Raw genomic sequence first — 12,417 nt, forward strand, 5'->3', positions numbered from 1 at the left:
AAGGCAGAATCGCCACACACCCTTTCTAGTGTTTCACACAGTGCTTTGCAGCTTATGCGGCCGCAAAAGCAACCCACAACTCCTGCTTTACTTATCGGTAGCCTACGTTGTCCAAAAACATATAAATAAATAAATAATAATTTCATACCTCTCCTTGCTTTCATTGTAGACTATGTGTGCAACTTTACCAAACAGTATAGAAGTAAACCCCCTCTCCTTGCCCGCTCTCTCTCGCGCTCCCTCCCTCTCACTCTCCCTCCCTCTACTGCTCAATGAACACGCGGAACTTAAATAAAACATTCACAATCGTGAAAGCAAGGACGCATAGACGACTAGCTAAATTACTATTAAATCCGCTTAGCATCATTAGCATGCTGCACATATTTGTTTAAAACTCTTGCATTGAAGTTGACTGATCATCTCAATACCAACGTTTCCCAAAAGGGCCTGTCCCAAGGAGAACAAGTAGCCTATTACCTTGAAACTTAAACACACATGGGGAAACTGAACAGTCCAATCAGTAGACTATGATAGGCTAAGCTATATGCTACTTTGTTTACAATATTTCCAGGCTTCAACCAGACAGCTGAATTAAAGAGGTAGAGTTGTAATAAAAAAATAGTAGGCCTAGGCTATAGGCTAATCTGCAAAAAGTGTGCTGTCATAAATATCAGTCATTCAGAAAAATATTTTTATATCAGGATATAAAATAATAGATATATTATATGTAATCCTCTGGTGTTCTAAGGGAGGCTATTAAAATGTTATTTAATAAAATGTCTAGCCCCCCCCCCCAAAAAAAAAAAAAGAAAAGAAAAGAAAAATCGAGATTCGTATCGAACAGTGGGTCAAAAATCGTGATACAAACCGAATCGTGAGGTTGGTGTATTGTTACAGCCCTACACCTCACCAATTTCATAGGAGTTTTGCCAGCATTTATTCGACCAAACCCCATAAACCCTGAAGAACAATTTAGCCTACTCACCACCAGGGGGCGCGAGAAAGAGGTTACCGGACGTTACCGGAAATTACGTTGAAGGTTACAATGTAATCATTCCGTCTGACAACACAAGTTGGTTATCTGACTAGCAAGCTAATTTGAAACACTCCTGTCAAGTCATCTTGTAAGGAATACACGAGTCACGTTCAAAATGTCTGGTCTGGAGGAAATTCCACCTTCCCATTTGGACAACCAAGATGAGGACGGAATGAACGTAGAGGGTATGGATGGAGAATCAGATATAAACTATGATGATGAGCCCCTAAGAAGAGGAGGATATTTGTTTTACAGGTAACGTTATGCTAACCTAATGCTAAGCTCTCGATTCAATTAACGCTCTGTTTGTCCCCCGAGTTAGGTAACTTGATTAGCTATAATCAAAATGTAAAATCGATAGGATTGAAAGTCCAAAGTAATTGTAACGTTAATAGATGAAATTGTTGCTAACCAATAGCCGACTTTACGTGCTTCATAGATACAACGTGTCTTGACTGTGAAGCTAGTTTGTTGTAGGTTCAACGTTAACTGTGTGGGCTAACGTTGCATCGTGTAATGTCAACGTTAAATTGGCTAACACCACGACATGCGTTGATACTAACTTAACGTGTGTAGTTTTGGGACCTGGGTAAAAGGAGGCACCTTATCAAGTCCCCTAAATCGTGTCTTGTGGTTGTGATTGTTTTGCAGAGATCGGACGGAATGGTCTGATCTAGAGCCTGTCCCCCAAGACGATGGGCCTAACCCTGTTGTGAAAATTGCTTATTCTGACAGATGTAAGTGCAAATCTAGGGCCAAATCTTGTCAAAGTTGTTTGGTGTAAGGAGGCCTTGTAGTGACTCAAAATTCTATTTTACAAACATCCCGTCAGAGATGCGCACGGTCCTGATTTTCTTTGCTGATGTTGTCCTTCACCCACTTGTACTGTCAATAGTCACAGATGTTTATGACTACTTCCGTGCACTCCTGAAAAACGATGAGAAGAGTGAAAGGGCCTTTGCGCTGACATCTGAAGCCATTGATCTTAATGCGGCCAACTACACAGTATGGTAAGATTAAAACGTGGACTAGTCATTTTCGCCTCACGTCAAAATACCATGCACTCATGTAAACTTTTTGTAATGTGGCAAATCTACTACAGGCACTACCGTAGAGTTTTAATACAGGCTTTGGAGAAGGACCTACGAGAGGAGATGAGATATATCACAAATATAATAGAGGACCAACCGAAGAACTACCAAGTCTGGTGAGTGTAATTGATTTCTACTTGTTGTCGTGGTTCATGGGTATCTTATTATATTTACTCCTTCTGTGAAACTGCATTTTCTTTTTTATGAACCTTAAATGTAAATATCTTACACTAAGTATGTTAAAGTGAAAATTAGATTTTTATATTATATAATTATTATTACTTGAAATTTGTAGAAAGACTAAAGCACAGGCCACATTTTTATGATACGTTGTTATCACTCCTTTGTATAACTGTGGTCAATTGCTGGAGAAAATCGACACATGTAGCGAAACGATGGATCTTATTTTTGACCCAGTCTGTTTTCTCATTGACATCTTCCCTGTCCTCAGGCACCATCGACGTATGATTGTGGAGTGGCTGAAGGATCCGACTGAAGAGCTGGAGTTCATAGCTGACATTCTCAGCCAGGATAGTAAAAATTACCACGCCTGGCAACACAGACAGTGGGTCATCCAGGTAGAGTGCTGCCACCAAAGCCTTCCCTTACCTTTCTGACCTTAAGTATAGTGAAGCATTGAAAGTCATTCTTCCTAACCCAACATGCTGTTTGTAGTGTTTTTTGTGTGTCTCCTAACTTGTTCGTGTGTGTGTGTGTGTGTGTGTGTGTGTGTGTGTGTGTGTGTGTATGTGTGTGTGTGTGTGTGTGTTTGTGTGTGTGCGCGCGCGCACACATGCACGCTTATATGTGTATCTGTGTATCTGTGTGACTGTTTCTGTGCTACGTGTGTGTGTGTGTATGTGTGTTTGTCTGCCCATGTAACCCCAGGAGTATAAGCTGTGGGATGGGGAGCTGGAGTATGTGGAGGAGCTGCTGGAGGAAGATGTGCGGAACAACTCCGCATGGAACCAGAGACACTACGTCATCTCCCATACCACCGGCTACTCGGATGCCGCCATCCTCGACAGAGAAGTCCAGTGAGTGTCTGCTCAGAGCCCTACTATCTTCACTTACACACACACTCACTCATACTCATGCACTCACTCACACACATACACACACACACACACACACAGACGTAGCTAAATTAAATGTAAAATATTTCTTGTAGCATTGGTCCCCAGGTGCAGAGGCCATGCACGCCAATGTCGGGTCTCTTAGGTTTTATTGTATATGTATAAATTGCACTGCAGTTGATCACCTGTGTGAACAAGTACACTTAGTAAATGAAAGACAATATCAATTTGCTTGCAGTATCAATACATTTTCTTTTTGGAAAAAAATCCTTCATGACTAAGAGTCATGTGGAAGTTTTTAAAAGTGACTTTAGTTCCTCTAGATTGCACACTACATAAATGACCACATATTTCCTGTGTGTGGTAATGTGGTAACCTGTCTCTCATGAAAAGTAAATTGTACAAACGTACCTGTATGATTGCTAAGCTTTTATTGTCTTAATTCTCTCCCAGATACACTCTCATACAGATTAAGAAAGCTCCCCACAATGAAAGTGCATGGAACTATCTGAAAGGGTATGTTTTTGTCACCAGTGCATTAACTCTGTAAAGAAGGACTTTCATTCCTCTCTTACATATACAATCTACCAAGGAAAAGATCTAGCAAAAGTTGTCTGTAATGTTTACCTTTGGTCAACAGGGGGCAGAATCTATCCACATTAGTTGCTGCTACATCCAGAAATGATTTACACTACACTGAGCGAACTGTACTGTATTTTACCAAAATCTTCAGGAGTTAATATTCATAGTATTATTTCAATGAGGCATTTATGAGCACTTTAGCATCGTCAACATTTTTTAGTCTCATCAAGCTTGCTCATTAGCTAAAGCTAACGGTCTCATTCCTGTGTCTGTTTTGTGCAAGCAGCATTCTGCAGGACAGGGGTATGAGCTCTCACCCGGGTCTGCTGGATCAGGTGCAGGAGCTGAAGGAGACACACTGCTCGCCATACCTCCTAGGCTTCCTGGTGGACTTGTACGAGGACGCCCTGGAGAGCGCCGCCGGTGGGGAGCAGAGCCAGGAGCAGACCCTGAGCAAGGCCCTGAAGGTATATCAAGATGCAGAAAACACGCGCACACACACACACACACACACACACACACACACACACACACACACACACACACACACACATACACATACACATACACAGGGCCAAACCCTGAGCAAGGCCCTGGAGGTCTAAACCCTTTCAACTGCATAAACAAACATTTCCTTCCTAAGGCGTTTCCAGTGCCACTGAAAATAACATTGAGCTAATGGTTACTTGGGGACAAAGAAAAAAAAACAAGTTTAAATGTCAACATTTTGTAGAGCATTATGCAAAGTTTGTTTAATTTTCATTTCAGAGTATCTGTGTTGGTTTTGAAGCCTGTAGGAGCAGATTGAAATTATGTGTATATATAGACACACACACACACACACACACACACACACACACACACACACACACACACACACACACACATAGGACCAGACCCTGGGCAAGGCCCTGAAGGTCAGAATGCAACACACACACACAATTCCAACACAACTTTCATACTGCTGGCTTAGTTCATATGTTGAGCGTGCATTTTAAGATCAGTCAAAAAGGAAGAGCCTTTTTATATTTGTCACATTTTAAATATCAAAAGAAATGTTTGTTATGCATGATATACTTTATTCCTTTTTAAGGTTGCAATTGGCACTGTAAGAAATTCTTCCTAACTTAACAATTCTTCCTAACTTCATACAAGCTTAAGCACTGTATAGGAATCCATGCGTTGTCTGTGCATTTATAAAATGATTGACAGATGATTGAATTTAAAATGATTAAGTTTTCTGATTGGGCAGTTGAACCATCATGACATCTTGGTTGCTTGAGAAATTTTCTCTGAGACCATCTGTTTTCTCCGTTGGATTTTTGTATATAATTTCGGCCTTGGTATTCCACAAGCATATTTCTGACAGCAGTTTTAATGTTTTATTAGTAAAATACTGGCTCTGTCATATTGTCAGACTTCAAATGGAGGCTTTGAATATGTTCTGGATTGCTATGTAGATTGATAAAAAAAAAAAGCTGCCTTGTACCAATAGAAAGTTCTTGGTCCAATAATCATTTCAGTCACATAGTCACATCATTGACAAATGCTCAGCAAGTCAGAAAAAATATTGTCTTAGAGTGAAATCTCAAGAGCAATTTAGCAGAAAAGTCTTTGAGAATAAAACATGACTGAAACAATAGATGCCAAAAGAAGATTCAGGAAGGAAGCTGAGAAAGATGGATGAGTGGATCAGTGGTATCTGCATCGGATTACAATCTCTCTCTCTTCCCCCTCTTCCGTTTGCCTTCAGTTGCACTGATTCAGGCTTTTCTCTCTCTCTCTTTTTCTCTTTCTTTCTTTCTCTCTTTCCTCCTGTCTCTCCCACGCACCCGTTTTCTCTCTCTCTCTCTCACTCTGTTTGTCTTGCGATCATTCTCCGATGTTTTGGCGAGCGTTCTTCTCCACCAATGGCAGCGTATTGGACAGCTGAGTGGCAGCCCATATGTCTGCCGTGTTGTCGGCAGCTAAATGCTCGGGCACGGCGCATGTGTTGCAGTTAATTAGGTTCCTTGGGAGCGCCTTTGTCTTCCTGAGTTTGTCTGCGGGGGGAAGTGGGGCCTTGTCTGGGCGTCTGATCTTCAGGGTCTTCACCAGCGCAGGCGGAAACAAACACACACACACACACACACACACACTCTGATATGCGTTTCAGCCTGGCAGTAGATCCGCTACAAGATGCCAGCTGAGAAGAGAGGAGCTGTCAATCAGGACGGTGTTACCCTGCTCATTTATTTTTGAATGGGTTTCTCTGTGTGCGCTGTCTGTTTCATAGATGGAGTCTGTTTCTTGAGTGGAGAGGAAGGCTTGTGGAGGGCAGAGTTGTGTCTTACTGTGTTCCTCCATGTTAATAGAAAATGGCATTTGAGCAATCTGATCAGGATGGAGACTGCTTCTAGATGGAGTCCAGACGTTTATACTTGCTTCAGTATTCAGTCCCCTCACAGTTGGATTCGAGCAAGCAAAAAAATGTATTTCATTGCTGTTAAGTTAATTTATCTACAGCTCATGTGGACCGGCTTAGCTACATATTTGTTTTGGTATGGGGAGGCAATCTACCACATCATGTCTTGATCTTGTATTTTGAAGTTGGCATCATGCATTTAAATCTTTTTCTCCCCCCCCCCCCTCTCTCTCGCTCTCTCTCGCTCTCTCTCTCTCTCTGCCACCCATCTCTCTTTCTCTGTGATCTCCATCTCTGTTTGCCCCCCCCCCCCCAGCTGTGTGAGGATCTGGCCCAGGAAAAGGACACCATCAGAAAGGAGTACTGGAGATACATCGCTCGCTCACTCCACAGCAAGTACGGCTCCGGAGAGATGCCCTCCAACCCGCAATCCTCCAACCCCCCCAGAGCAGAGCTGGAGCAGGTCCCCAGCGATGCCTGATGGAGACCGCCGGCTGCAGCGTGTCCGTTAGCCCAGCGCATACTTATTTGAAACACAGAAAAAAGAGACAGAAACACAAAACAAAACAAAAAAAACGAGAAGTTACTGGGAATAAAAGATACCACGTCCGCAAGGCAAAGCCATAGTTCCTGCGTTGGGTGACTACCTGACCAAGAGCAGTGCTTCCCAGCTGAAGAGACAATCTGCAAATGTTTTAACTTGAGTAACCATGGTGTTTGTTAAGAGAAAATGAATTGAGAGAGACCTAAACTGTATGTTTAGATGTAGGTTGCAGTAGACTACATGTTCAGAGATTTGGAAAGAGTATTGTAATGATGATATGAAAGATGGGGGGGGCTTTGAGGTAACGTGCACTTCTGTTGTCCATGGGTGTGGTTTTCGGTGAGCTTTTGTGTACTGTGTAGCTTTGTGTATGCTCGAACGAACAGGACTAAACTCAATGTGTACTAACAAACACCAAGAGGCTTCTCTTTTGCCAAATCACTGCACTGTATTAATGAAGTCATGATTGCGTTAGATGATAACATCTTTTTGTATGCTTAGAATTAATAATGGTCATCTTTATTTAAAAAAACCCCCAAACAAACAAACAAAGAATCCAGACGTGTCTGTTTGTATGAATGTGTCAGATCTAGGGAAGGCAATGGTATGCGCTGTTGGACTTATATCAGCTTTAACCTGTTTGAAATCTGCCCTTGGTCTGTCCCGTATCAGCTGTTACCTAGCTACCAACTGAACAGAAACTTGATGTGTGCAAGTGGTAGGAATATGGACATGTTATGTCTTTAGTGGGGCATGTGCTAGGAATATAGACATGTTGTGGCTTTAGTGGGGCATGTGGTATATAGACATGTTGTGGCTTTAGTGGGGCATGTGGCTACATCTTCATTTAGCTAATTGGCTTTGAATATAAGTACGATTTATATAGCTGGGGTTAGGAGCAGCTTTTAAATCACAGCCATCTTTGTGAGGCTTTCTTATGTGTTTCATTCTCTGCTTGTTTGATGTGGCTGCTGTTGATGTGGCTTTGAAAGCCACTGCTTACACCCATAGGACAACATGGCCTGACTCGGGGTTGTATTGTGTTTCTCTCTATCTCTATCTCTAGCTCTCTCTTTCTCTGATAATTCTGAATGTGTCAGCCTTTATTTTCAAGGAGAAAAACAACTGGGCGCCTTATGACGACGCAGTTGTCACCTCAAGACAGGTGATCATGTAATGTATTATTCCCAAGTAAATTGCTTTTGGTGAGTGTGTGTGTGTCTGAGAGTAGAGAGAGAGAGTATGTGTGTGTGTGTGTGTGTGTTTGAGAGTAGAGAGAGAGAGTGTGTGTGTGCTCACGTGCATGTGTGTTTGAGAAATGGAGTGTGTGTGCGTGTGTGTCTTTTTGTGTGCATAAACACTCTTGCAGCCCTTTTGTCTGCTACCGTTTCACTTCAGCTGTGGCCAAGATGTCACATTCAATCACCGCCTCCCTGTCTGCCTTAAGTGGATATTATTTGGGAAGCGGCTAATCGGAGAAATTGGTACAGGGAGAATTGGTTGGGAGCGAGAGACAGCACACACACTGCCCCCTGAGCAATTGAGTTTGTCACCCCCGGTAAAGCAGATGATCAATGTAGTCATGAAGCATCCTCCGCGCGCCCGTGAAGTTTTTATCCTTGAGTTTATTGTTTTACACGCCTTTCCTGCCTGCCACTGATTCCAGTCCACCCCTCACATTCACCCATTAGCATTTACGAGCCATATTACCCCAAGAATTTATATTGTTAAACTGATTTATGCTCCGTGATGGGGAACCTCGTAAATTATCCTCTGTCCAGCGGGTGGCCACCCGTGTGCCTGCGCAGAATTCACTCTCGTCATTAGCAGCATTATGGACCAGATAAAATCCAGGAAGACCTCTCTGCCAAGCGGTTATTGTATTGCCATAACAACAGAGCTTGGAAAGGTACTCCAGACGCTACATAAAGGGACTGTCTGTCTGTAATCCTGTCTGTCTGTAATCATCCAGTCAACCTGTTTCGGCGCTCGGACAAAGTAGTTAGCGCTATTGCTCGATGTTCGGTCTGTTGTTTCTCCAAGTACAACTTGCAAACAAAATTTGCTTGTGCTGATGTGCACAGGTGAAATTGGTGAAATATAATGAGCACCTTAAGAGCAACAAAGGTACCCAGTGGGATAGTGAGTCTAGAGATTGCCAGTGATCATAGAGGCAGGGTGAGCCTGGGGCTTTGAATGGGTTTTGTCACCCTAGGGAAGAGGCAATACACCAGGCTCTTTCTGGGTTTAAAAAGCTGGAAGACTTAAGAACAAAGCCTTTCTGGATGAAGCATCTAAAAGGTTCAATTGGACTAGAAAGAGACGCTTATTCCATGTGGAACCTTTGAGAGATGTGCATTGAGTCCGGGAGAAATTGATGATGTACTCAGATCTGGTGTTGATCTGTCTGGTAAGGTTAGGGTCACGCCTGTCCTAGAGTGGTAGTCGTACGCAAACGCTGGGGCACTCATTATTATGATCGCCGCGCAGTGAAGCGGCGGTCATATAGGTTTAGTCAGATTTTTTTTTTTTCTTTTTCGCATGCCCAAATTTCTGTCAATGATTCCCGGGACACTGAAAGACCGGGGTACACGAAACTTGGTGGGCATGTAACCCCACATGGATAGCATGGAACCATCGTTTTTCGTTTTGATCTGTAGCCCCCCCGCTGGACTGGACCCCCCGAAAGGAGGGTAGGGCAGACACAGTTTTCTGTGAATATCTCGAAAACCGTAGGGTTTAGGAGGACCATTTTTTTTTTGTATGTTGATCTCAAGGGGCTATGTCAACCCATTCCATTACCACTTATTTCATGTATAGCGCCACCTAGTTAAAAATTAAAAAGCAAAAAATTAGGTGTTTTCATCACAATATCTCTGGCTGACAAGGTCAAAACTGCACGAAATTAAAAGTGTAGGATCATTATGACACCCTCCGAATGCATGCCAAGTTTTGTGTACTTTCGTTCATGGGGGGCCTTACAATAAAATAATTTATGTGTACATTTAGTGACGTACACCAACAAGGATTCCCGGAACACTGAAAGACCGGGGTACACAAAACTTGGTGGGCATGTACCCCCACATGGATAGCATGGAACCGTAATTTTTCGTTTTGATCTGTAGCCCCCCCGCTGGACTGGACCCCCCGAAAGGAGGGTAGGGCAGACACAGTTCTCTGTGAATATCTTGAGAACTGTAGGGCCTAGGATGACCATTTTTTTCCCGTTTGTTTGCCTCCAGGGGTCATGTTAACCCATTTCATGTGCACACATGTGCACAAACAGATACACACACACACACACACACACATACATTCACAGTAATCATACGTATGACACATACTCACACAGTAGACATATGTACGCTTGCATGCACAGGCACATACGCAGGCACACACACAAGCACGCAAACACACACACAGTGTGTGAGACAGTTAGAATCATATAGGCCTTTCAGCGTGATTTATTTTTGTGGAAAAAATGTGCTGGACTGGGCGGCGGTCATATTTTGTACCGCTCTGCGGTACATCTAGTTATAGTATACCCTCACCCCTGTAAAGTGACTCATCTGCAGCCCCTCAGAATGTAACCGGAATGTTTTCACCGTCAATTAGAATCTGTAACAGGAACATATCTACCGTCAATCAGAATCTGTAACAGGAACGTAGCCTATCCACCGTCAGTCAGAATCTGTAACAGGAATGTATCCACCGTCAGTCAGAATCTGTAACAAGGACTAGACTGTGCAGCTAATCTGGATCTGTTTCCAAGCCATGCTGTTATAACAGGAGCCGCGCTGTGCGTACAGGCTCCAGGCTAGTCCCTTTATTCGGAGAGTGCACTCAGATCATGTTGAAGCATTGAAGCTGCATGGTACCAGCATCACATCTGGCCCGTCCCTTCCAGGGGATCAGTTAAGTTTCACAGCAGCCCTCTTCCCCAGTCAAAAATGGCTCAGACATGCCCAGATGGGATCTGAAGTGTGATGCAGGGCGTGTAGAAATGCAACACTAGTCTTTTTAAAAATTTAACACCACTTGCTTCACAGCGGCCTGGATCTCACAGAGAAGCATGTGCTTAGGTGTCAGGCCCTGTTCAGATCAACGCTATGATTCATCAGAGTGCCTGTAATCTCCAAATGAGCCAATTTAATCAATACAGGAGCTGGGTAGCAGGATGACAGTGTAATATGCTGGGGTATTTACATCAGTAGGGGTGTTAGGCTACTGCTGCTGACTAATGCTGCATCGACTCAACTCACGTGTGATGAGCAGGCTTGGAATTTCACCATTTTAGGGGCAAGGCCACTTGGCCTTCAGTTGGGCATATTTGGTGGGGGGCACAAAGGCCACATGTCAGGGCACCAAGGCCAAAGTTAACTATACAGTAGTATGCTATACAAATGATCAAAGTTGTATTCACTGCAGTAGACCTGCATCACTGTATGAAACATTACAAAAACATAAAACATGACATATTACATATAACTGTAAATCATCTGATCATCTAATATTTTCAGATATCTAGGCTATATTTAACATTTATTTTATATTTGGCCTGTTATGAAATCATGTATTGAACAATTTAAGCAAAGCTCAGCTTTAAGAAACTCAAATAGCCTAGATGCATGCTTAGCATTTTGTGATCATTAAGGCTATTTTCACAAACTCTTATAGTCAGCCGTCCTCTGATTTACCGATATCTAGGCGACATTTGTAATATTTATTTTTTATTTGGCCCGTTATGAAATAATGTGGAACAATTTAAACACAGTTTAAAACTTAAATCCCAAATTTGGAGACATCCATGTATGTTGAAATGTACTGCAAATTCAAAACGGGATTAGTCTGAAACGGCTAACTGTACAGGGGACTGCTTTACACCTTTCTGTTCGGTAAGGTCTGCTGTTTATTCTGATATATGGTTTGTCATATGTTAAACGAAGGGTTCGTGAAGTATTCCACCGAGATGAATGGGTAGGGAGATGGACGCAAAACCTTCAGTAGAATTTATGCTTAAATTGAATATTATTTACTTTTCTCGCGAACCGTTCACCACAGCAATTAGCGGCTAATATCGTTTAAAAGCTGAAAAAAGCTCTTTCATGTGATACTTGTGATGTCTGTGTGATGAGTAGGCTACTTCGCGAGTAGTTCAACTGAGAAGAATGGGTTAATTTGGACGCACTTTCTTTCTTGCGCTGTCACTTTCTCCACTGCGTAATTTGCGCTGTGAATGCTAAGATTATTTTGACAGGCCATAGGCTAAATATATATCGCTATTCGTAGGACGCAAAGCAGAATATTTAAAGAAGGGGGCACCAAGGCCACCGTGGCCTGTAAACCTCTGATTTTCAAAGGGGCGTCACGGCCAACGCAAGGGCGCCGTGAAATTCCTACCCTTGTGATGAGTGCTGATGATGATGATAGATTGTGGTGCTGACGGCTCACTGCGCACTCTCCCCACCTCTAGTTTACAGTGCTTTTCACAGGGGTCAGAGGTCAGTGTGATAACTTAAAAGGTCGTTAACTCCCGCCGAGAAGTGTCACCTTGCACGGGCCTTGGTCATGCTGCTGCGGCCCCTTTTGTTTATTGCGGGTATGGAGGTAAATCAGTGGGATTACTCTTGCCACTCCCATGAGAGTGTTGCATGTCCATGGCCTTGCTCTCGACATGCCATCGA

General features: G+C 43.0%; 1 protein-coding gene across 1 annotated transcript; it reads left to right on the forward strand.

Moving 5' to 3' along the window:
• The first annotated feature begins 1,078 nt into the window (after positions 1-1,078).
• On the forward strand, positions 1,079-8,104 carry fnta (farnesyltransferase, CAAX box, subunit alpha). The gene is made up of 9 exons (XM_076287545.1): positions 1,079-1,291; positions 1,688-1,773; positions 1,932-2,046; positions 2,139-2,243; positions 2,579-2,705; positions 3,016-3,164; positions 3,657-3,719; positions 4,072-4,252; positions 6,506-8,104. Exons 1-9 carry the CDS (start codon positions 1,152-1,154, stop codon positions 6,668-6,670), a joined length of 1,131 nt encoding a protein of 376 aa, XP_076143660.1. The 5' UTR covers positions 1,079-1,151; the 3' UTR covers positions 6,671-8,104.
• Positions 8,105-12,417: the final 4,313 nt, after the last annotated feature.

This window comes from Alosa pseudoharengus, unplaced genomic scaffold (assembly GCF_046254945.1).
Source record: "Alosa pseudoharengus isolate Yale_2024_CS ecotype anadromous, Long Island Sound unplaced genomic scaffold, YU_APseudo_1.1 YU_APseudo_1.1_scf_16, whole genome shotgun sequence".
NCBI classification, from domain to species: domain Eukaryota; kingdom Metazoa; phylum Chordata; class Actinopteri; order Clupeiformes; family Clupeidae; genus Alosa; species Alosa pseudoharengus.

Bases quoted from the DNA above. Each gene is read 5' to 3' on its own strand.
- fnta (XM_076287545.1), top strand. From the start codon at position 1,152: ATGTCTGGTCTGGAGGAAATTCCACCTTCCCATTTGGACAACCAAGAT. The intron at 1,292-1,687 runs GTAACGTTATGC...ATTGTTTTGCAG, and splicing joins GGAGGATATTTGTTTTACAG to AGATCGGACGGAATGGTCTG. The intron at 4,253-6,505 runs GTATATCAAGAT...CCCCCCCCCCAG, and splicing joins CCCTGAGCAAGGCCCTGAAG to CTGTGTGAGGATCTGGCCCA.